General features: G+C 42.6%; 1 protein-coding gene across 1 annotated transcript in view; it reads left to right on the top strand.

Annotated features, from left to right (window-relative positions):
* CDH17 (cadherin 17, LI cadherin (liver-intestine)) overlaps positions 1 to 17239 on the top strand; it is a 23514-nt gene extending 6275 nt beyond the window's left edge. The window contains exons 5-17 of the mRNA XM_010006503.1: positions 1071 to 1229; positions 1898 to 2097; positions 3747 to 3878; positions 4738 to 4888; positions 5595 to 5810; positions 7061 to 7137; positions 8485 to 8676; positions 10017 to 10261; positions 12044 to 12174; positions 13351 to 13587; positions 15480 to 15596; positions 15697 to 15813; positions 17130 to 17239. Coding sequence (XP_010004805.1) covers positions 1071 to 1229; positions 1898 to 2097; positions 3747 to 3878; positions 4738 to 4888; positions 5595 to 5810; positions 7061 to 7137; positions 8485 to 8676; positions 10017 to 10261; positions 12044 to 12174; positions 13351 to 13587; positions 15480 to 15596; positions 15697 to 15813; positions 17130 to 17239 — 2084 coding nt within the window. The remainder of the gene's footprint in view (positions 1 to 1070; positions 1230 to 1897; positions 2098 to 3746; positions 3879 to 4737; positions 4889 to 5594; positions 5811 to 7060; positions 7138 to 8484; positions 8677 to 10016; positions 10262 to 12043; positions 12175 to 13350; positions 13588 to 15479; positions 15597 to 15696; positions 15814 to 17129) is intronic.
* The last annotated feature ends 8631 nt before the right edge of the window (positions 17240 to 25870 follow it).

Below are 25870 nucleotides of genomic sequence, written 5' to 3'. Positions count from 1 at the left end.
ATTTTCTATTTATAATCTATAATAAATAAAATATTATAGTTAATAGGAAAATAGGTAAATTGGTTGCACAGGAAGATACAGTGGGTGCTTATACTTTGGTAAGCTGAAAAAAGATCAGTTTTTGTTCCCACAGGATTGCACAAAATAAGGATGCAAGCAGGTATAACATAACGAAAGGGCAAAGACTGGACCACTCTGTGCTGTGAAGGGATGAGTGCAATCAGAAATATTTCATAGTACTTATTGCTTTGCAACTACCACTTAACAGGCAAATACGGGCAAATACACAGGGTATGTGTTACTGTGACTGATGTTTCCCTGAACATGGGCTGAACATTAGTATTTAGGAGAGAGTCTTAGATTATGGGCTGCAGTGATCCAGTCCAGAAATAGGGAAAGTATTGAAGAGCAGTTCAAGACTCACATCTTGGAAATGAAACAAAGGACTCAGCCAGCTGTTGTCACAGTGGCTACAGACTCAAGACAAAACTTTTTGCTAAAGAATATGCATATAAGGCTCCATGGAGGCAGAAAACCATTTTACTGGATTCTTCAACTGCATCAGACTTGAATAGATTTTTAATGTTGTACTGGTGATAAACAAGCAAAATTTCATGCATGTTACCATGCATTTCCATATTTTTTTTCTACTGTCTGATCATTCCTTTAACTATAACTGTGTTACAGCTGTATGGCATTTTCTCAAGCTGGTTTGGGTTGCATTTATTTGTACAAGAACTGCAAAATGGCCTTAAAGAGAGAGACCAGTGAGCTGCATTCTGGGTGCAGGCATTCTCGGAGGGTAGATGAGTTAGCTTTGTTTCCTTCTTCATCAACTGACTTCACAGCTATGGTGGTCCTACCAAGCAGAGATGGAGGAGGAGGGACCTGTGGGATGGTACACAGGCAATGTAACCTCCACAGACAGGCATGGTTTACCGTGAGAGATGAGATGGAACAATGGCAGCTCCCTATAAGCTGCCTTCCTAGCTTGAGAGCTCCACTTGCATAGACGGTGTTGAAATTTCAGTCTCCTCTTATCACCACTGTCTCTTCTCTGACCTGAACAGGCAAGCCCTTCATGTCCGTCCATGCCACTGATGCAGATGATCCTTCAACTCCCCACGCACAGCTGACCTACAGCATTCTCCATCATTTCCCCAATCCTTACACAGAAATGCTTTTCCAGATCGATAACGTAACAGGCGCAATCTCACCAAGTAAGGCAGGTGTGTAAAAAGATTCTTATTTGTCAAAAAGCAAGCACGAGTTCTTGGATGTACCCAGGAACAAAACAACATCACAGCTTTTGGGTTAAATTCTGAAGAAAGGTAGTCAGTGGGACATGATCCACTGAGGCCCTGTTTTTGGGGAACTTTGTGCACCAGCAAATTCAAGGGAAGTTAGCAGAAATGGAGATGCTGATCTAAAAGTACATTGAGAAGGGAGGTGGATCCTTTGCTCCTCAGGACCATGCTGAGTCATCTCTTGGGATTAATTCTTTCTTGAAATCTAGAAAACCAAAGCCACTAACAGGAAAAATGCAGAGCCAACTCAGCTGGTCACATGATCCCAACTAAACTGCAATGTTTAAAATTCCTGTGTCTTCTGCTGGGCTGAACAAGTCCCTCACTGGAGTGAGGACTGTTCAGTGATGCATCTGCACAACATGAGACCACAGCACAGCGGTCTCATACGATTACATCCACATGATCCTGTGCTGCATTGTTCAGAGAAGCCAGAGGAGACAACTTGCTGAGACTTGGCACAGAGGCCCATTTAAGGAGCAATCCTGGAGCAGATGAAGAAGCATGGTGCATGTAGGAGAGACAACGAGAGGATGAACCGTCTCCACAACCTCTTCCTCATTTCACTTGGCTCTTTGCTCTCTCTCTAGGCTCTTATTACTTAGATCCTCAAAAGCAGGACACCTTCACACTCGTTGTCACTGTGAAGGACATGGCAGGGATGACAACAAATGCTTTCACCAGCAGTGCTGATGTGATCATCACTGTGAAGGAGAGCCTGTGGAAAGCTCCCTCCACCATTCACCTCCAAGAAAACTCAACCACGGAGTACCCTGTTGCCATCAGCCAGGTAGGGTCCTTGGTTGCAATCCCTGCCCTTTTACTTGGTGCTGCAGAGTAATGTTGTCCCAAGCTAACTGTAAAGGTGTCCCTGCTGCTCTCAATACCAGGCTTGTCAGAGGACTTTGGCACCTCCCAGTTATTTTTTTATACAGTATTATTTGGAAATGGTCTTTAGTGCAGGTCTCATTAACTTATTGCTAGTATGTAAGTTAATGGTTTGAAGGTGATTGAGATACAGTCAAGGCAAACATTAGAGTGACTGGACTTTGCCCTGCAGTTTGGAGATACTGTTGGCAAGGCCTGTGAGTGAGAATAGCCCATGGATAGTGAAAACTTTTGGAGGATTTTGTTACAGTATAGTGACTGGATGAAAACTGATGCTTTACAAGGCTATTGGGCACAATATGAAAGATAAAGATGTTGAGACGCTCCATGGAAGCGCCCAGACATGTGGCAGTTGGGTGCCTCTGTGGAAATGCTGTTCTCATCTCCCAGTGGGTTTCTTTGAGCACTTCCAGCCTCACTCTAACACCATGGGCCCTCCAGAACAAACCAGCAGGGCTCCTCTGGACAAACCAAGAGCTAACCTGTTGAAGGTTATTTTAAGTTTAGCTTCTTCCATCCACACAAGAGCCTGGCAGGGGACCAGCCCTGCTGCAGCCCTGCTGTGGACAACTCCCCACACCCAGGGACATCTGCTGTAACCAGTTTTGGGTGATGTAGCACAGCTGCTGTATCAAAAATACCTAGGAAGGACTGAAATGTCCTCCTTCAGCATCCTGCATTCCCACAGAATTCCTCTTGTCACAATGCAAACGCAAAATATGTTGCTGATAACTGCAGACCGATAGCGATGTGTGCAGCAGCAAATATTAACTAACAGGCCAGCAGCCTTTCAGAAATGTTTGACTTTGAAAAATGCCTTGGCACTAACACCCCCAATGCCGTCATCCCTTCAATGTGGCAGGATTCCTGGGATCCTGTTTGTAAGAGTAACTGACTCGGTGCTATTCCCACTAGCCTCAGTGACAGCCTGAGGAAGTCCAGAGTGAAAACAGGTGGAAATAAAACTAACATGCAACAGTGCTCTTATTCTGGGGTCACTGGGATATAAATATCACGTGGCAGCCAATTATATGTTGCTTCCACCTAGGGGAAAATGAAATGTAGTTGCAATATATAGTATGAAACATAAAACAGTAATACTGACTCCTTCGTTGGTTTAGCAGTTAGTTTACTGCATTTCATTTGAAATCTGAAGGACCCCAATAAAGATCCTTAATCACAGACTTTGATGCATATAAAAGCATGCACACACATACATGCAGTTTGAAATGGCTGTTCATTTTGTTGTTCTGCATCTCTGAATTAGATAAACCAAAGCAACAGTAAGGAACAGACAGTGTAAGGAGCTTGAACAAATTACAGCTAGAGAAACTGAGTTAAAATGGCTTTTCTGCAACAATTCAGACAGCAGAGGTGGTTTATCAGTCTGGTTTTCTGCAGCTCACCCCAAGACCCTTCCAAACTGTTAACTTTCTGTTTTATGAACCTAACAGGAATGTAATATTTTCTGTTTGTGGTCCAGAAGTGATCCCTGTTAAATCTCAGTCTACATTTCAGACTTCCTATCCTGACTTATTTTTGTGTTTTTAGGTGCACTCAAATGAGCCAGATGTAATTTATGACCTTTTTGAAAAAGAAAAGCTGCCCAGGCTCCCATTTTCCATTGATCAGAAAGGGACTATTTATGTGACTGAACCCCTGGACAGGGAAGAAGATGATAGTGTAAGTAAACACATAAAACCTCACTGATGGGAGAGACCATAGCAGGAAGCTGGTTATTGGTGTAGGAGTAAATACAAAAAAGCTCACTAGAAAGGACAGAATGAAAAAAAAAAGAAATTAAAGCTTTTTTTCTTGTAATTTCTGTTTGGGAAGGACTTACTTGAATGAAAGCACAACTATCTACTACACTGTAACCAGGCTACAGCATTTCTCCATGGGTCTAGCAGTAGCAATCTCTGCCCAAAGTATATATATATAATGTACTGCATGGACCAACCATGGCAGGATTGCAGGTAGGCAGCAGCATTTGTGGAGGGATTGCAGGAGATCCGGATGTTTCAGATCTATTCCAGATTCTAGGAGCCTCACAGGGAGCTCTCCACAGCAGAAGCAGAGTTTAGCAGTTGCAACTGTAAAGTTACCCTGAAGTTCCCTATCTGGGGGTCCTTTAGACAGAAAACCCTCTGCTTTTGTAAGAAAATTTGGGCACAGAATAGGCCAAGGATCAGATATGCTGGAGGAATCCTATCTCTGTATGTGACAGATAAATTTACACAGTGACAAAAATGAGATATTCTTGCCTTTCTTGAATTTTTGCAAGAGCAAGTTCACAGTGCAGTGAATTATTCAGGACTTTTAAATTCTTTTGAGAACTCAGACTTCAGGAACTAAGGAGTGATGGAAGAGGACTGAATTGAACAGAGTGAAAATGCTGAACAAACATACGAAAGGATATTTCATTTGCATGGAATGCTCCCATAGTTACACATTTAAATGCAAAATAATGTCAAATATTGTCCAAATATTGTCCAAATACTGTAGATATTCAACATCTCTAATCTCGGTGTTCGTATTGCAGTATACTTTCTTTGTGGTCACAAAAGATAGCACAGGAGAACTGGTGGACAAGCCTCTGCAGATTCATGTTATCGTAGATGACATTAACGACAATCCCCCTGTGTGCCAGGAGGCTGTCACGTTAATTGAAGTTCAAGAAAATGAAGGTGGAGGTAAGAAAACCGCTTCTACTCTTTTGTAGATTCTAGTCCTGTTAGTGTTTCCAGCTGGGTGCAGGTAAAGCTAGAAATTCTGATCCCAGAGAGTGAAATGTAGCTCTCCCAATGAAACGTTTTCCTGTGCAAATAGCCCTGCTATTTTCACTTAAATAATTCATGTGGAAAGGATTTCAATAACCTGAGAAAACAGGCCCAAGACCCCTACTGAAAAAAAATGTTTTTCCATTTATAAAATAGCATTTTCCAACAACCACAGTTTTGGACAACTACTTTGAACATAACAAGAAAAACACCCCTTTTACTACTAAGACAAGAAATGCTGCCTTAAAAGTCTCATGAGTCCATGTTCCTCTCACCCAGATGCTCCTCCAGCACAATGCTTTGAACTGCAGTGGACCATTGCTGAAATCTCTTCTTAAGTCTTCACATCAGTTACTTGGTTTCAAGGCTGTTGTTACAGTCACTTCATATCAGAACACTCAGCCCAGTCCTTTCGGACTTTCCCAAGCCCAAAACAGCTTGTTGGGATGCTACAGAAAAAACTGCCAGGAGTCAAATGATTGTGTCCATTGCAGTGTTTTCCATGTGGCTGTATTTTTATTGCCCCTCTACTCTTTGGTGTCACTGTTGTCAGTGTGCACCTACAGAGGAATGGGCCCACTGCACTATCTGGCTGACTCTGGTCTCTCCGCTGCCACAGGAAGTAATATTGGCACCCTGATTGCTACGGACATGGATGAGGAGAACACCCTTAACTCTCGTTTGCAGTTCAAAATTGAAAGTCAGGTTCCTGCTGTTCCTGCGAGTAACCTGTTCTTCATTCAGCAAGACACAGGGGTTCTGCAGTTAACCAGCCGCTCGTTGAACAAGCGCATTGCATCCAACTACTCCTTGAAGGTGCTGGTGACAGATACAGGTATGTAACACCTGCTGGTACACATCAGAACAATTTTCAGCCTCTGTGCTTAGTGGGCATGAGAGGAGACGTGGAGGATTCACTGGGCAGGCAGCTGGCTGGCTCTGGCATGGTACGTCTCAAGATTCAGGGAGGTTAATCATGACTCATAATGCAAGTATGGAGGGAAACCACTGTAGGGCAGAATGTGGATAAATCGGGGAGCTTGCTGACAAGTTCTCTCATAAGAGATTTCCTTCCATGGAGGAAAAAAAATGAAGAGATCATGATTGTGGTTTCCCCCAAAAATACTTCACAGGGACTCACTGAAAAAAAATAAATAAATTAAATGCAGCTGCTCAGAGAGTCCAGATAATGTATTTTTAAAAAATTAAAATTTGAGATTAACCTTCAAAAATATTCTTGACCATTATGTAAGTTCCCAGCAGTCCTATGTGGTTCACTGAATGGAAAGGAAATTAAACTCCATATTAAAGCTGAAAGCTTTGTGCTGGACTATTCACAGTCAGGTAAAACTTGTAGATGGAGGAACTGGCAGGTAGAGAAAGCAGTGTGACATGTCTGTAAATGAAACAACATTGCTTAGGCAGATTATATGAAAACCTTGCAAAGGGAGAAGCTGGTGATTTGTTTTGGATGCTTACCTAAATTCTATCTGAACAGTTTTCTTTAGAATATTCCTTAACTTTCAGCTCATGAAGCAAGTCTGTGTAATACTAAAACCCAGCAACATATGAATAGCACACCAGCAAAGAGAGTATGCTTTTGAAATCACAAGCCCCTGTTGCTATGGGCATGCCTGCTCTGGTAGCACTTAAATTCACACAGATCTGAAGTTTAAGTCTGGCTGCAATGAAAATGAGGGTGCTACTGGATGGCCCTCTGGGAGGACAAGCAAGCATAACAACCTGGGTCTTACTGTTTGACATGCAAAAGTGATATTGACAAAGCTGACACATCATAGCTAACATAGCCCCAGTAAAGGAATATGGTTAAAAAACAGTGAGTGAAACTAAATGGAACAGGATGGGACAATTCTGAAGACACTTAGGAAAGTGAATAGTAAGACAGAGAGTGGGGTTGCTACTGACTAGGAGATATTTGAGATTAAGTACTTCTTAAACAGCAGGACTTTGCTTGGGTTGGGCAATTTGGCAGTGCTTACTTTTGCTCACAGTGAACACTTTCGGAGGAAAGTTATGTTTGGAAGAAGGGGTTGTTGTGACGTTGTTTGATCTCTTTCCATACAGTATTCCAAACAATCTGTGAAGTAGAAATACATGTCATCGACATCAATGATCAGATTCCCATCTTTGAAAAATCAGATGTAAGTATTTTTAATGCTGTACTTGATGTCCCAATAACTTTTGACAAATGTTTGATCATACATTCAGTGTCTACAGAATGTTAATGAGAAACTAACCACTTACAGAACAAGGAATGGTACAATCCACTAATGAAAATAAGACATTTCTACAAAGCCTGCATATAAGTTCCTTCTAGACAGTGAACAGTGGGACTGACTCAGTTAATTCTGAAATAAAAGGTACTTTTCTCAGTAGACAGCTATCTGTACAGAAAAAAAATATTCTATTAAAGCAGAAATGTAAGTTCTGGAGGGAAAGAGGGAAGAAAAGGGTTTTTAATTAATTAAAATAGCTAAATGTAGAAAAACTAACATCTCCCAGGTGCCCTTCCAAACACAATATGAATGTATCCAGAAAACCAGAAGGTGAATGGAAATCAAAGGCTCTATTTACTTTAACCAAAAATACTGGTCCATTGTTCCATGCCCAAATGCACACCTGCTGGCTGTGGCTCCAGAAGAGGTGTCAGACTCTCACCTCTTCTTCTGGTAGAGGTGCTGGCCTCTTCCAGAGAGGCCTGCAGAATTTCTGTAACTTCTGCTTGCTGGCCCAAACTTCCCTGGAGACACTGCAGTGGCTGGAATGGCTGCATTTACACGTCTAAGTTCCCTCTGTACCTGTGGACAATATAGGTGGTAGGCTCAGGAGAGCTGTCTGGACCATCAGGAGTAGGTGTCCTCTTGAGGAAGCTGTGTTTGTTTGCTGACTGCATTACCCAGCTCTCTGTTGATGGTAACTGGAGCTTAGACACATGGAAACTACATGCCCACATAGCAGGCTGTTGACTTGCTCATCTTAAGGTGATGGTCCAGGACCTGGTCTCAAGATGAGACTGCTGATTCAGGGCAAACATCAAACAGAGTAAATGGAGCTGGGATGCTAATGTGGCAATGGTCTATGGTGCATGAACATGGAGGGTTTCAACAGAGGAGGTAAAATTTGGGACTGTTGCTATACTAGTAGCTTACCCACTGACATAGATCCCATCATTGATAAGCGTACAGCAAAAAAGAGGGGATATAGCAACTTTGCAGAGGCTCTAGTGTCCATCTTGCAGCTCTGGGCTCCTCTGGGAAGCAAGGTAGCTCACCTGTACTGCTGCAATGCACTTCACTCATGCTTTTGTATATCTCTCTAACATAGCTACATGTCTGCTGTGAAATGCACCCCCCACTTCCCTCCCTCACATGGCTGCTGTGGGTTGAAATACATCCATGCTTGGGGGTCAGAAGCTTGTTGTTGCACTGAAGTTTTTATCCACAGATGGTGCTCGGTGTGTCATGTTTCAACAATCTCTCTCTCCTCAGTATGACAATGTGACTGTTGCAGAAAGTGTCCCAGTAGGAACAGTGATATTAGAAATTCAAGCTACAGACGGAGATGAACCTTTCACAGGGAGTTCCCACATAGTTTACCAAGTGAAGGAAGGAGATCCAAGCAACACATTCATCATAGAGACAGATCCTGAAACAAACCGAGGGTTTGTCAAGATTAACAAGGTGAATAGATTGGTTTATTCTCTTCCTTTATATATATGGATGTGTGTGCATATCTATCTATCTATGTATCTATGTATCTATGTATCTATGTATCTATGTATCTATCTATCTATCTATCTATCTATCTATCTATCTATCTATCTATATGTCATAAGCAGTAACTGCCCAGGTGAGGATTTGCAGAGGGACTGGTGCTGGCTGGTGGTGGGGTGAGGACACCCTAAGCACCATGCAGACTGCAGGAGGTCCGACCCCTGGGCTCAGGCACTGTGCTGAAGTAGACATATCCTCCTGCATTTGTTGTTCTGTATCCACCCACTGCCACCAGCAGTTCCCTCTGCTAGCTCTACTGCCAGCCCCTTCTCCAGCAGAGCAGGCTCTTGTTGATGAAGAAGGACTTTATACACCATAAAGAAAAGGTATTGCATTATTTGAGTTATTTTGCAGCAGCTTTTCTGGAAAAGAGAAAGTGAGTGAACAATTCCATGGGCTGTGGTCATGGTGGTGGGCTGCCACGGGACAGATCTTCCTCCCTGCTGGTGCTCTGGGCTGTTAGTGGCTTTTGCAATGGGAGATGCAAGTGAGACCAGCATGTCTGAACGCAGGAACGGGTTGTTTCTGCTAAGGTTAACATTAACTGTGACAAAGCCAAGGTTAATGTGTGTTGCACTGGGTGATACATCCCATATGTTGAATGCTGGAGACAGGAATACAAGGAACACTTTCTGCTGTATCCATGTATTTCAGTAGCAAAAGTGCTCTCTCTTTGAAATTAGCCATTTTGAAGGTCCTTGAACTACAGGCCCAGAAAGCCTGCCACTCATTTTCCAATGGATGATGTTGCTTGCATCCAGCTCATCCGCTGCTGGCCAGGCCAAGGGCAGGTTGATGCAATGTTTGGTGGACCATCTTCAAGCTCAACCTCAGTGTCATTTTTTCCCAAGGAAGAAATTGTGAGAAACTCTGCAGTGTAACAACCCTCGCATAACTTTTGTCACCCAGAGGTCACTCAAGGTTTTCTTGTACAGAGCTATAAATACTATTTCTGTAAACAGGATATAGTTATTAAACTTAGTCGGGCAGGTGGCAACATTATTAGCAAACACAGTTGCTGTGGAGGCCTCCAAACGGGCATATGTTTTCATTTAAATTGACTTTTCCCAGTGTCAGTTCACTCCAGACAGATCTCCCTTATTTCAGCTGTATCTGGAATGCAGTCTTCTTCTTGAGAAGAAGGGGACTTCAGGGTTTCCAGTGGGAGCTCCCCACAACAGCAGAGCCATTGCTGAAAGCACTGGTTTTTTCTTCATTATTATTTTTTTTTTTCCTGATTTATCCAGGCTCTTGATTTTGAAACACACCCAATGTACAACCTGGTGATCAATGCCACAAACCCAGAACCCTTGGTGACAGGCGTGCAGTACAACTCAAGCTCCCTTGCTTTGTTCAAAGTTTTTGTAACAAATGAGGATGAGCCACCTGTTTTCCACAAGACAGTTTACAAAGAAGAAGTGTCTGAAGACATTCCTGTCAACACCCTGCTGGTGACGGTGGAGGCCTATGATCCAGAGGGGGATGCTGTACGGTAAAAGAGAATGACCACGATTTATCTATTGAATTTAGGATTTAGATAATTGTTCTAAAAGATGCACAAGGAAAACTTGCCCAATATTTGGCACGCAGGAAAAGAGCTTTTCACAAAAGCCTCATTTCCTAGTAGAAAGTGGAGGTGTGGTGCAGCAGTGGCTGGTGACACCCCTGCAGCAGATTGCTGGGCAGTGCCTTTCATTCTGTGCTGTGACAAGCATCAGCCAGTGGGACCTTTGAACCAGGAAACTGAAAGCGAAGAAGGCTGATAGATGTCTCCAGGAAAAAGGCAGAGCTAGTCTGAGAATAAGAGGTCTTCCATATCCATAATGCCTTTGACAAATTAATGAAGGACATACCGAGTATCCCTAGGAACCAGTAGGACAGTAGCTGCTTTTCATGTCAGATGGGAACTGCACAGGGCTTGTTCTCCTCCAAAACTCACAACCTGTAGTGAAGCTCAAGTCTATAATTGACAATTATTTAATTTCTAACTGCCAAAGATAATATGCCTTTTTCAGTGAGTATGCAAAGCTCTGTTCAAGACAACTCCTATGCTTGTGAGTGGGATGCAGAACCTTAGACTGGCTCATTTGGTGGCCCAGTGCCCTGTTGTGTGGTCAAGTCACCTTGAGTGTCTGCCTGCTCACAGAGCTATGCACAGTGCTGTGCTACATGGTATAAATGTACCTTACACAGTAGGGTTGGATAGAAGAAATATTTGGGTCTCTTTCTGTGTGGTTCCAGCCAAGATGCTGAACAGATCAACCCAAAACGAACAATCCTTGAAATTTAACTAAAATTCCGCAAAACATTGAGGAGTTAATGGAGTTGCAGAATGTGACTGCTAGGCCTCCTGTGGATTTTTATTCCCAGAGGTTTCTCATCTGGCTTTCTACTCTCCCCCAGCTTTTGGGAACTTAGAGTGTTTGGCCATCTGTCAAACTGGTTTGAAAGTGAGCCACATAGTCCAGAAACTCTGGGGGATGATGACAGAGACAGATGACAGGAATTCATATTTACATAAACCACATTTCTGCTAAAAAATAGGTGAAAGGACATAAAATAAAAAGCATAAAAAGCATGCTGGTTTTGCTGCAAGGCATGCTGAAAGAACAAAAACGTTGAATGAGAAGATCAGGTCACATCTTCTCCAGCAAATGCCTGTGCTTTAACTGGATCATATGTTCATGGTTACAGTTGTACAAGTAAATACCCAGAAACTTTGAGGGTTTTTTTAAACAATAATCTAAAGGCAATTATGTGGTGATGTTTAAAGCACTCTCTGTTCCAGGGCTGCCCTGATGTTAATTGCAGGTTGCTCCAGACTGTCAGCAGATGACCAGTGTAGTCTATCTTGGGGTCCTGATCCCTTGCAGATCCAAAAAAGGGTGCCTGGCTGCACTGGTACCTCTGCTCCCATCAAACCTAAGCCATGGGAGATGTGATGGGGAGAGAGGAACATGGGGCTGGGACAGAGCACAGTTCTGGACCAAAAGCTCAGGAACACCCCAGATTCCCCAGTTAGGACAAAGGTAGAACTGCAGTACAGTGTTCCCACAGTTCTGCTCTCACTCTTTATTCTCAATGATTTTGGCCTCCCTCTGCTTGTCTGCCCTCCTGATTGGCAATAGTATTGAGACACTTCCAAGAACCTTCTCTTTGAGTAAAATTGTAATCAAGCCACTTGCTTGAAATCAATATGGAAATATTTGCTTTGTCAGCATTTTTTTTGTGACTTGGAATAATATACATGACTTTTTCTTATTTCTTTCCAAAGATACTCCTTAGAAGGTGATGTGAGGAAATGGCTGAGAATTGATTCAGCCACTGGGCAGATATACACTGCTTCCCCTTTGGATCGAGAACAGCAAGAAATATACACAGTTGATGTTGTTGCATCAGAGCTAAGTAAGTGATGAAACAACTGCACATACACACAGAGAAATCCCCAGCTCTTACTGTTTTATGAGGAATTCTCATACTTCTCCTGACAAACCCCATGAAAAATACAGGATCATGTGATATATCCTTAGAAGCATGTATTTCTGAAGAACTTAACTTTCTTGAAAGAAATCTTTATGTTCTAGATAGGAAAAATTAAAACAGCTTTCATGGTTAGCTGTCATACGCTGTTACATCTTCTTGAGCCACAAGGCATATAGAGAAGGTTAGAATTTCTTCAGTGTTTTCAGCATCAACATTTTCTGCCACTTTTTACCCCCTATAGCTATAAAGATTTTAGTCTTTCTTCTAGGTATGATTAGGCCTCCTGAAAACATACCTGAACAGTAATTTGCAACCTTGTACAGAATTTCATTTTATCATGAATACAACAAATACAGTTATTAGTCTGAAATATATCATGGCTCTTATTTCCAGCCATTAGAATCTTTCAGATAGTCTAATAGTCTGTCTGGGGAGATTTCATTATGTGAGCTGCATTGAATAGGGGATAAAAATTCTGGACTATATCTGATTGAATGAGGTATAAATCTAGGTTTCCCTTATTAAACACAGATAAACAATAATGCTGGCCACTGTTCTGGAGGACACATGTAAAGACTGTTTGTATGTCAGGAAAAAGGAGTGCTTCTGTGATCACAGGATGATTCTGCAGGAACAGGCTGAAGAAATGATAGATTTCTGAAAGCTCTTCTTGGGCCCCTTGTCTTGGTCCCAAGGCAGAAAACTGACTTGCATTTCCAATATATAGAAGAGAGATGGGAAACATAAGGAGTTCCATGCTTAAAAGTGTTCCAAAGAGCACTTGGATATGACCACTTTCTAGATATGTTAGATGTGACCACCTGCCAGATATTATTGTCTATCTGCCTCCTTTCACTTGCTAGTGCTCTGCAGTTAGCCAGTGCTGCAAGTAAATCAACCATACTTTTTAAAAAGTGGTGGCAGCTACCAGGAGATCCTCAGGGCCTGCTGAGACCTTGCCTCTGCAGCTTGCAGACAGAATATCACCTCCCATGCCTGCCTGATAGTGTACCTATACAAAAGCTGCAAGAGCTACAACCCAGTGTGTAAGTCCCAGGTGTGTGTGTGTGTAACTTTGCAATCTGTTAAACTCTGTAGATAACACAGCTCAGAAGTCCCAGGCAACCGTGGTCCTGCACTTACGTGATGTGAATGACAACCCTCCATGGATAGCTATGGATTCTCCTCCCTTCTTCTGCCACCCACTCAGTGGAGGAGAGAGAACTTTAATTCAAGCTACTGATGCTGATGAACAGTATTATTTCTCAACATTTACTTTTTCTCTTGCTGATGATATGGATACGAAAAGTAATTGGGAAGTCTCGAAAGTCAATGGTGAGTTAATAAACCTATTATTATCATTATATGGGACTCTCTAAGCATGCTGGGCATTGTAAAGAAATATTGAATTCCTTTTAATTTCTACTGCTGCATATTCAGTACTCCATGTAGAAAAAAAAATTATGTTGTTGAGAAAGTATGTGCATTTGGCATGTATTCATTAAGTCATTAGTAATATTTTTTAGATATTATATCTAGTATGTTGCAAGCTAAAATACCACTAGTACTTTTGAAAGACAAAACATGTAAAAATAAAATGTCCTCTGTGCTTAAATGGTTACAGATCACTTGTACTAAAGAAACAGAACAATCCTCAAACTGTCTATTCCTGACATTTCGTGTACAAAGGGAAGTCACGTCATGCCTCACAAACCAATTGGAGTTTTTTGAAGGGGATCAGTAAGCACATGGATAAGTCCATGATCAATAGAGCCTATCTGAAGTCCTTCAAGGATGAAATGTCCCCCTAGAGAGAGCTGGGTTCCCATGATGTGAATGGGACAAGTTTTGAAAAGATAAACTTTATAATTCAGGAGTTGGAGTAAATGGTCAGATCTTGGACTGAAGGTGTGGTTTTCCAAAGGGGATTTTGCTAGAACCTGTGCAGGTAAAAAAATGTGGGCAAAGTTTATTCATTGTAGAAAATTATTGGAGTAGGAACCAAGTGTGAAGAACTGTAGGACTTCCTTGCAAGACTGAGCTGGTTGATCAATAAAATGGCAGATTGAAATGAACCTCAGACTCTCAAACTCACATTTGAAATCATGGGTGCTGAGTCCCAAGTGAGACCCATAAACAGTTTCATGAAAACGTGAGATCAAATTATCAATAGTGTTCAGAAAAGCAGATAAAATATTGGGAATTAGTAGGAAAGGACCACAGAAGAAATCAGAGAACATCATTATGTCCCTGTATATATCCATTATTTGTTCAAATCCTTGTCTCTTCATCTTCAAAATGATGCAGCAGAACTGGAAAGAGGTTGAGATAGGGAGACAAGGATAATCAGATTTCTGGAGTAGCCCAGTGTAAGGAAGTGTATAGATGCAGCAAAGTAAGATAATATTTGTTAGTTTGAAAGAGAGTAGGGAAAAAAATACAATACAGGTCTGTAAAACAACAAACACTATGGTCAGGGTGGCCAGAGGTTTATTTTTTGCAGTCTCTTCCAGTACAAAATCCCAGGAGCCTCAAATTAAGCTTATGGGAGTTATTTCCAGTGCAGATAGAAGAAGGAGTGACTGTGGAATTCATTGCCACAGCATGTTGTGTATGTGGAAAGTTTCTACAAGTTCAAAGTAGGAAATTACATTTTGCTTAAGAAGCCCCTGAGCTGAAAATAATTACAGGTTGGGAGAACATTACGAGAAAATAACTTCAATGCTTGCTTTCTTATTATAATCTCCCCTTATTCTAGAGACAAGATACTGACATGGATAGACCTCTGGTCTGATCCCCATGGCTGTTACAGTCTTTTCCAAGTTTTAAAGTGTCTCAGATGTGATAGTGCAAGTGTGCTAGGAGGATGGTCTCTCCTACTAAGATGTCTTGGGAAGAATTTAAGTTGGTTCAGTGAGTAGAGGGTCATATTCTTGGTTTAGGTCTGATGCTATCAGTGCAGCACCACCCAAAATCATATTTGGCCTGCTGTGGAAATTAGGAAGAAAATTATCTGACCACACTATGCTGAAATCCAGACTAGGCATTCAGATGGCCTTTTTTGACTTAATGCCCACAAGCTAATGAGACCTGGGAAGACATGGGGGAAAACAAGAACTTCCATCACATGAAAAGCAGCCTTAAAAAAAGAACATTTGCAGTTGTTATGAATGTTGAGCTAGATTTCTTTCTTGTGCTGACATGAATGTCCCATTTCCTACTTGCAGCTACTCATGCTTACCTCTCTCCAAAACATACTAACTTTGAAGAGAAGGTGTATTATGTTCCAGTAATAATTAATGACAATGGAAAACCGCCTTTGGAAAACAGAGTGCATCTTGAAGGTATATTATGCATAGAATTATTCATTTCAAGACAACAGTTATGAATAATCAAACTGGACTACTAAACTACTCATTAACCTCATGGCTTTTCTTTTTGCAGTCAACTTCTGCAAGTGTTCAAGTGAAAACTCATGTTTTATCGAAGTAGATCGTCAGCACTACTGGCCAACTGTTGGCCAGGCAGTTGGGATTCTTTTTGGGGTCCTGCTCATCATTGGTACGTCACTTTTTCTTGGTTTATATGAACACAGGTCTCCAAGATATGATGGTGCTGTTGCATTTCTGACACTGATTCACTTGTTGGGTGAGGAGATATCATCTAAGTTGCAGAATGAGCAGAAGAGTGAGGTCTCATTATGTGCATCATAATGGTTGCAAACCTGTAAGTTTTTGGTCATAGGAATAGCTTTCTTTGGACTGTGCTTCTGCATGCACATACAATGGGACAGCAAGCAGCTATGACAGAAGGAAATGCTGCACTTACAGCAGATTGTCACTTCATTGCTACCTACTGCTTTTTTTCCTGTCAGGGAAGGGATTGGAGCCTTGTCTTTGGCTTCCAGATTCTAGTGAAAATAGTGATACTAAGGGATATCGTGATTACAGTGTCTGTACCTATAGCTTACAGTTATGACTTTATTGACTTATTTCAGCTTCATAGGTTTCCACTTTTCAGCTGGAGAACTGCTTTGTGGGAAACTGGCACTTATATGAAGTGGCAGTGAACAGTATTACGTCCTTTGTACCAATTGCCTCAATAAATGCAGAAAACTGTATCCACCACCTTTCCTTCATCCACTAAGCAGGTGACCTTATCATAAAAGGATATCAAATTAGTTAAATAGGACTTTCCCTTTGTAAACCCATGCTGTCTGTAACTGATGACTACATAACTCCCAATATCATCTTCTCCATAATTTTTCCAGGAACTGAGGTTGGACTAACAGGTCTGTAGTTCCCTGGGTCTTCCCTCATGCCCTTTTTGTAGGCTGGAATAACATTGCCTAGCTTTCAGGCAGCAAGGAGCTCCCCAGACTCCTAAGACCTTCGGCAGATGATAGAGAGGTGTCCTGCCATAAGTCCTCTAGCTCCTTCAGTATTCCCTTTATTAGTGTAAGGGGGGAGGAGATGGCATCCAGTGCACTAGGAAGTGAAGAGCAAGAAGAATTAAGTGCTCAGTCCTGTTTTGAACGGGATGGTGACAAGAGCCAGACTGGGAAACTGTGACTCAGCTGTAGAGAAGGGAGGGAGTGTGAAAGACCCATGGAGAAAATCAAAGAAAAGGGATTAAATACACAGCAGACCTCATATTCAAAATAGTTGGATTAAATTAGAGCATAAAATGAAGAAAACCCAAGAACTTACGTAAGTTACCGTTACTTCAATTCTAAAAGAAAAGAGAATGAACTACCAAGAGCAAAGCTGTTTGCTTCTGTTCAAGAGGTAAAGCAGTATTGATATTACAGTGTGGGTGTCAGGTCCAGTTCAGGAAGTCTTCCTTCCTCTTACTGAAGAGTGTTCTCTGTTTTTCAGGTTTAATTGTAGGAGGTGTGTTTCTTCACATGAAATACAAGGAGAAAAATGAACAGACAAGCCATCAGAAAGACGCAATGGATAAGTCTGAACTCAATAGACTCGCCTAAGGACTGTTTCATCAAGAGACAAACATGCCCTTTGGATTGGGAAGGAGTGGGCTTTGTAGCTGCCAAAGCCCAGAAATGTACTATCACAAACTGAGGACACAAACATCCGAAAGTAAACTCCCTCGGTTTTGGCCTCACTTTTTGTAGATAATGCTATTCCGTCACAAAACAAAAAATGTGGGTTCACTTCAGCAGCAGCCATTAATAAGAACATCAGCTTTGACTGAAATGTTGACTCATGACAACACCAGATGCTGAGCTCCTGCAAGGATCAATACATGGGACCAGCCTTCTTTCTTTGGCAGCTCAAGTAAATGCAGGTTTTCTAGATGACGTTTTATCTAACTGCACATTTGCCTCTTTCCATGTCAGTAAGTTACTGAATAGCAGAAAGGGGAAAAGTCCCATGTTACATTTGAAGATGTCCCACGAAGTCTCTGACTCTCAGCAAAGGAGCAAACCAGTTTGTGAAGCACCATGGCCTTTCATTACAGTCTCTGAGTTAAAAAATACATGCTGAGTCATATGGAATTGGGTAATGTGCTCTTTCATCATCCTGCTGCAAATATTCTTCTTGCCCCCTAAACATTAGATAAGAATAAAATGTTCTTTACAGTTTTCAGTGTGTGCTTTTTTATTTATATAAAAAAGGAGAGTGCATGAGAGCAAACAATTACTGCTTGGTTATGTGTTGTATCTAACCCTCACTTTTGTATAATTTAGACTAAAAATGGCTCTCAGGTGAGATCGATACATCTGGCTGCTCCAAGATGCAATGATTGCTAAAGACTTGTATCTTAGCTTCAGTAAAATGTATTTGAGCTTGGGATGACACTTTGAAAAGGAAAGCCTTCCTCCTGACAGCATGCCTATAGAAGGGCATTTCTGGTGACAGTTTGAGGGAGGCTTTTCTTTTAAGCTATAAATAAAAGATGACAAATATTGTGTTAAACTGAAAAGACAATATACTTTTTAAGACACTGAAGAAAAGGTCATATGGAAAAGCCTATGTTTGTTTACGCAGGGGTATTTTAATAGCTTTTGCATGCAGCACAGAACTAGGGAAAAAAAAAAAAAGAAGCACTTTTTTTGGTAGAATTGCATTATAATAGGTTTTCCTAGAATGCTGCCAGCAAAAACTTTGCTTTTGGGCTTCAGCAACACAACCCAATTGTTGTACCTCTTTTCCCAGCTTCCCCAGCTGTTGGAGCTCTGGTATTTGCTGTGGGGCTCACTGCTGGAATGTATTTATTTTATGAAGGGAATGCAATCCATTATATTTGGAAAGTATGACATTCAGTTACGTCACGGTATCCAGGGATGGGGATTAGTATATTGTTTTATAAATAAAGGAGCCAAAGTTCAGGAGTCGTTGTACTTGTGTGCACCAATACGGCCTTATCTGAGGATGGGGAAAATGTGCAGAATTTCCACTTTATCTCCCTTATCTGTCTTTCTGTTTGCTATTTTTACCCAAACTCCTATTTTACCTGAAATCTCCTATTTTCACCAATTTCTTTATTGGAGAAGGGTCAGAAATTTCTTGTCTTATTTACCTACATTCATGGCTGAGTCGATAGTAAGACCTTATCCCTTTCCTCAGCCTACAGATGCACGGCTGTAATTTCTTGTATTTCATGGGGTAATTCCACTGCTCTGAGACTGGTAGACACCAGAACTTCTAGGACAAACAGAGAAGTTCCACATCCTCAGGGCCTGACCATGTTTTCAGTCTTGAAAATTCTAATTCTCTGTGAATTGAGAGTCATGCCTCCTGCAGGCATTAACCTACAGGTTTGTGTGTGGTAGGAGAGGTTGGAATGAAACTGCCTCAGGGTGCTCCCTCTGAGGTGGCTGCCCTGGTGAGGATCTCCAGGGGCTGAGCACATTTTCCCTTGCTGTTGCAATGACCCCCTGATAGCCCCTGCTCCTTCCAGGGCCTGCAGAACCCTGACCACCTTCACCCCAACCTGCATCCCCTTCCCCACCTGCCCAAAGGCCCCTGCACTTGAAAGATGTGTCATGTTCATGCTTCCCTTCCAACCCTGCCACAAATATTCTCATTTCCTTCACCCTCCTACTGCCTGTCTGCCTGCCAGGAGTTCCCTCCCCCCGCCCCAGCCCTTCAGGGATTTATTTAAACCAGTCCTGCTCTGGCTCCTCCAGTGGTTCAGTCTCTTTTGGGAGCCAGACAAAAGCTCTCACCCAGCCTTAATCCTTCCTCTGCAGCAGACTGCTGCCCCACTGCTGCCCCCGGCCTCCTTTCCAGAGGACAAATTCAGCTTTGCCTAGGTCTCTGGAGAGGAAGAGAAGAAATACGTATATTGTTCCTTCCCACCATGTTTTCCATATGCCTCAGCTTGTTCCCAGGTCCTCACAGGAGCAGCAGATACTGGAATGTTTTGTTCTTGTACATTACATTTTGCTCTGAATCCAAGTTTTAAAGGACGAGCACTTCTTTTTTTAGTTCCTCAAATTGCTGTCGATGTCTGTTGGCCACTGAATCCTTCAAAGTAGGTTCCCTGGCACGTCTTGTTAAGACTTAAAAACACATAAACTGCACTTTACAAACAAAAGTGCAAAGATGCAGACAGCACTGAAAAAAGAATTTAGCACAAACCAAAACAATAGTTTTCTGAAAACTGACATTGTGAGTTTTTTCAAACAACTTTGAAATATTGGCTTATATAAGTCTTTTAATTCTTGAATAATAGCTATGGCACACCAATACTATTTGCACATATACAGGATTTGCTACAAAGAAGCTAGCAAGGTCTGCAAGCATTACAAATGAATTACTGCTTTAAGTGTGTGATACTTCAAAAAAAATAGCAGAGACATTAAAACTCTCCTACTTAACAGCCACAAAATGCTAGGACAACTTTATACATCAATGTATGCAAAAGGAGAATATTAAAAAACAGTGCTGATGGCTTGGGACTCCAGTTACAAACTTCCTGCCAAGAACAATATCACACAAGAATTCCAGTGATGAAATCTGCTGAGAATATGTCCTCTGCCATTGTTCCTTTCCATGGCTCCTCCTCCAAGCACATAACATCTCATTACCAGTTTCACAGAGAGCAAAAGATGTTTCAGTGCTTTCTCATTTTTTTCACAAGATTAGAGAGTTATCAGGGGATGGATTATCTCCAGGAATAATGACTTACATTAATTAAACTGTCATTATGCTTGTTTTTCAACTCTTTTGTAAATACCAACTTGAAAAGTATGAACAAGATTTTTATCTGGGTTTATAGAAAAAAAGCCACAGAATGGCAGCTCCTGGGGGAAAAAACAGTGACCTTAATCCATGTTTTGAAGTACAGTTCATCAGCTCTGCTCACACGATCTAACACTTGAGGCTGTATCCACCACACACAGCTACTGCTTTGCCTGTCAACGGGGGTCAAGCCCAGGCAACCCCCAGTGGCATGGCCATGGGTAGGCTGTGGTTCCAGCAGTACAGCTGGGACTGCCGTGTCACCCAGACAGCTGCAGCCACTAACACTAATATCTGGACCTGGGGAGTGAAGGGAGAAGTGTGGCTTCACTCCTAAAACATCTTTGTAATGAGCTGTAGGCAAGCATCATGAGTTACCACTTCTTCCAAACACCAGAGATTTTGTGCCCACTCTCTAAATGTAATTTCAAAGGCATTCAACCCCTCAGAGAAGTCCTGCTTCCCTGTTGGCTGGCTCCAGACCTTGAATGGAGGACCCAGATATTTGCAGATTAAAATACAAGACAAAGCCCTAGAGTTACAGGTTGCTGCAACAGCAAGGGAACATCCTCTGTAGACAGAGCTTAGAGAAGAGAGGCACCACAGCCTGTGACCAAAGGGTTACAAGGTATATAGGTACATGAGCACCCATTAGTGTGGTAAAATACCAGGGAAATGTTCAGACAGACAGCATCATCATGTTAAGGATCCTAAGCCAGGAAAAACACTTCCAGTCACTTAACTGCGTATTCCTAAAGCAAAACAGAAGATTAAAAGCGAACCAGTGGCAGATCTTTGAACTCATTGCTGAACAGCATGTTCCTCCCCTGGTAGTGAAAGATTGGACCATGCAGGGAGATGAACTACTGGAGTCTGCTCTGTTTACAGCTTAGGGGCCACAGATAGGCAACGGGTACAGCTGCAAAAGTGTGTTATGCCACAGATGAGCTCAAAGGGAAGAAGTGTCACATGTTTGCAGCTGGGAAGATGACAACCATAATTGCCATGAGCTGCATGCGTACTAACATCCAGTTCATCCAGTTAAGATATCAATATCATAAGTGGACTCACCTGGTCATTCCTGAACCATTCCATAAGGCATACGTTAATGCTGAATATGGTCAAGAAATGTGTTTCCACAACCTGCTTCTCCACTGTATTGCTCCTCAGGACTAACATTTAACTTGGAAATCATCTAAGTAAGTGCAAGTCTAGCACACTATCCCTGGTTCTCAGAACAGAGCAGGAAGAGTAGATATCCCTGGTTCTCAGAACAGAGCAGGAAGAGCTGGGGAAGAAGTTTCTAGGAAGAGTTTCTAGCTGGAAGCTAGAAACCAGGGATGCTCTTTGGTGCAATAATTTCATTGTCAAGTGAAGAGCTGGGGCTGATGTCCAGTTGCTAACAGTCAGCACAGGCACACCTTCAGCTGTATCTCCACCTGCCAGAAATGGACGCTTTGAAGATTTCACACCCCCAATTTTTCACTGTAGAACTGCATTCCCTATATGTAACTATTTCTCTTGCTAGGCAAAGCTCAAGTGACACAACAGCTGAGCCACGGGACATTTCCTCATGTGAGAGTGACATGGTTTATTGCACCCCCCTGTGCAGCGCAGTGAACTCACACGCACCGCTTCTCCCTTCCTGGCAAAGTGCCTTGTCTCTCCTCACCCAGCACGAAAAGAAGCCATGGTGGGGGGGCAGTGGAGGACTTATCAGTGCCAGAGCAGAGCCTGTAAAGATTTACTGACTTGATTTACCTGAGTTACAACTCAAGAAAACTTTCAAAACCAGCTTGTCCCAGCTGGCTGAGCAGACTAAGAAGTCACTGGCATAGCTGGTGTTGTACTGCTTTCACACATTCAGTTTGGACAGCAAAGAGTTACCAGAAAACATGGTGGTGGGAGAGCATCAGAGGGCAAAAGGAACAAGTAGACAGCACCAAGTAAGACAAATTTAAAAAATGGGAGCAGAAGTGTACTCTGAGCCCCAGCTGAAGGCTGGCATGAATGGCCATACCCAAAAGACCCTCTGAACCACCACTGTCTTTCCTACCTGGAAGAAGATTGGTGAACTTCAGGATGCCAAACATCCTTTAGAGTCTGGTGGCTGCAGAAGGGTTAGGGGCAGCCAGTGGCATCTGAAGCTGGGGGATTTCCAGCTGCCACCCCTCTTGAGCTCCTTTTGCTGGTAGCAGCTGCTGCCAGACCAGACTAAGAAGGTGCCTATTTTTCTTTCATTTTTGGCCAACATATGAAAGGCTACAGATTTTTTTTTCTTGCCCTGTGGATAGCTCTGTTGATTTTAAAATCTACTCTTATGAAACTTTTTCCATTTGCCCAGGAAATATTTTGTGTTAATATATTCTTATCCTTTCCTTATTGATTTTATCTGCAATGCCTTTTGCCAAGTCTAATTTTTAGAGCCTTACGTTTATCGTCTTAGGTCTCAGTCGTTACGTGTTTTGCTGGGTTCCTGTTTTTTTATTTCCATGATGCACAGTGCACTCCTCTCAAATGAGGCACAGATGAGAGGGGTTTGTTATTTCTGTGTAAGTCAGGCTGTCAGCGTAGACTGGTGACAGGGTGAATGAGTAACAGATAGGTCATCTACCAACATGCTTGTATCAGGGGAGCTGAGACTGAATAAAATCTGAATGATGGCTAATTAGTTAAGATAAGAAAGAAATGGGAAGGAGATGCATGGAAAATTGTAGGCAGTGACTGGGTTTGCTCATGCTTCTCACTGCGTGGATTCAAGCATTAGTAAGTCATTTAGTATGAACAAGTCATTTAGTTGTAAATATCTTCAGTTTACGAGCATCCTGGATGTTGGGCTTGCAGGTTTGCCACCTGATAATGTTTCTTACCTTTCTAGAGCTCTGTGAGGGTGCAGGAAAGGGTGACACTGGGGACAGGGGACTCTGAATGCCCTTGAGTTAGGGCATCTTACAACATTTTATCCCTCTATCTGTTCTGCATTGGTCACTTGTTTGCTTTGCACACATCAGCCCAGGTGCTCCTCCCATTTTTTTAAGGCCTAGCTCCTGAGAGCTTGCAAGCTGCAGTTGCAAAAGCAGATGTCTTCTCTACTGGGTGCATGCCTTATCTGCAGAAGTCAGACTTGCTGAGAAATGCCTTTAAACTCAGATCATGGTGTTTTATCTCCTGCACAGGGATATGGGTGTCCTCTGGAGAGCCCTTGCTAGGCAGCCTCTGCCTCCTGCTCACCTGCAAGGCTGAAGCCATCAAGCGGCTTCTCTGATGCTGTTTGAATGGATCTACCCAGCTCTGACAACAATGACAACTTTGCATGGACCGAGTGAACACCTGACATAAGCAGCAGTGGGCAGAAGTGGTGTTGCAGTGGACCAAGGTGGGGTGGCCACCCCAGCAGAACACCCCAGAGCAGTGAGATGTCCTGCCTGGGAAAGCATTGGCACTGGGGATGGAGAAAGCTTGACCAGAGGTATCAAGACACCAAGTGGCTCAGTGGATGCCATGTAGAGGATGTTCAGCTTGCAGGGATGTGGAAAGAGCTGCTTTCCCATAGGGCTCAGGGAGGTGTTACCACGACAGAGCTGTGCTCATATCCACTTTCCTAGCATACTGGGAGGGAAGATAACCTGGAAGTTTAAATATTATTGATACTAGCAATCCCCAGAGCCTGTTGGATTTGCAAAGCCCTAACACCCTGCCTCAGTCTGCCTTTGATGTGCATTCTTGCATATGGGTAAAGCACATTCATTTCCTTTTGCAGTGTTTTTATTTGCTGCTGGGAAGCCTCTCAGCCCTCAGACAGGCCTGTGGCTATTCAAACAGTGTCAGTAGTTTTCATATCACTGAGAGTCTTAAACAAACTCTGCTACTTTTTTACTGCATTGCATACCAGTGTTTCACCATGCTCTAGAAGAGTTTTAAATTCCCACAGGTAGCACCTATGGATTCTCTTCAGAAATTATCCACCATCATCACTGCAGTTACCCAAATACTTTGCTGAAAATTGAGCTCTTATCAACACCCACTGGAGTCCCACTTTCTGAGACTACAGTATAAAACAGAGCTTCTGTCTCCAAAAGAGGTATCAAAGGGTGCTACCAGAGCACATGACAGGAGGAATAAAATGAGGCACAACTCAAATATATCCTGAAGATGCTCTTCAGATTGCAGGTAGCAATATTAGCTGCAGGTAGTCTTAACAAAGAAGTTTTTCCATTAAACACTTCCACAAGAAACATCCTTGTAAAACCAGACATTTATGGGAGACAAAACAGTTGTCAGTAGTCAAACTGTTCCCTGTGCTACTTCTGCTTCTCCCAGTTTTTTAATGTTATGTGACAGTTGCAGCAGAATGAAAAGACAGACAAACATTTTGCAACTGATGTGTGCTACCAAGGATGTAGGGTGGCCCAGCTGAAACTGGAGGAAAGCAGAAGTAATGGAAGTAGACAGTAGGGTTTCAATCAAAACAGGCTGGGTCAGAAGCCAGAGTGGAAGTGTGGAACAAGGCAGGCCCATGGTTGAGGGCCAGGTCACAGAATCATAGAATGGTTAAGGTTGGAAGGGACCTTAAAGATCATCAGATTCCAAACTCCCTGCTATGAGCACACTAGACCAGGCTGCACAAAGCCTCATCAGGAGCAGCCATCAACACCTACAAGCCATAAGCCTGTGGCCAAGTCTGCTTCTTAGGAGCACTTGGGTACCCTGCCTTGCCTACAGGGGATGGGCCAGGAGGGTGCAGGTCTCCCCCAGATCCCAGCTCAAATCAGAAAGGTCCAGGCAGATGGAAATGGCATAACCCCTCCTGCCTTGTGAGAATGGGAACTTGTGGCATTAACCTTTGGGGTTTAAGATGAGTTTAACTCTGAAGACATTATGACCCTGGATAATGACTAATGGGGGAGGAAAGTGAGGAGGGTGTGAGCAAAGAGAAAAGGGTTAAGCAGTGAAACATGACAGTCCTTCCTGGACTCTTGTAGTGTCAGGCAAGACAACAGAGCATACATCAGTGCTTTAGCTGAAATAAGTTCAGATAACAGTGGCAAGTAGGTCTGTGGTTTGAGGACTTTCAACAGCTGAAAAGTAAAGGTCTTTCAAGGAGAAGCAATGAGTATGTTCTTGGCAAACTTTCTTGGCCTGATGGTTGATCAGCTTTGCTGCAGCAGGGATTCAAGCGGAGCCAGTAAGTGCAGAGTGGAAGCAGGGAGGAAACCTCCAACTGACAAAGAAACACCCTGGAAAGGAAAGGCATGGAGGGCATCACCCTGACCAAGTGTGGGCAAGGGTTAGGTGTACACCACACCACTGTGGTGAAGTGTGAGGAGGCAGTGCTGTTACCTAACAGAGATTTCTATTATGGGGGATTAATTGACAGAGCGATGTAGAGGGATACAAAATATCTAGAA

Source organism: Chaetura pelagica, unplaced genomic scaffold (genome assembly GCF_000747805.2).
Source record: "Chaetura pelagica isolate M959 unplaced genomic scaffold, ChaPel_1.0 scaffold76, whole genome shotgun sequence".
Classification (NCBI taxonomy): domain Eukaryota; kingdom Metazoa; phylum Chordata; class Aves; order Apodiformes; family Apodidae; genus Chaetura; species Chaetura pelagica.
This window is presented reverse-complemented; position numbering and strand designations above follow the sequence as displayed.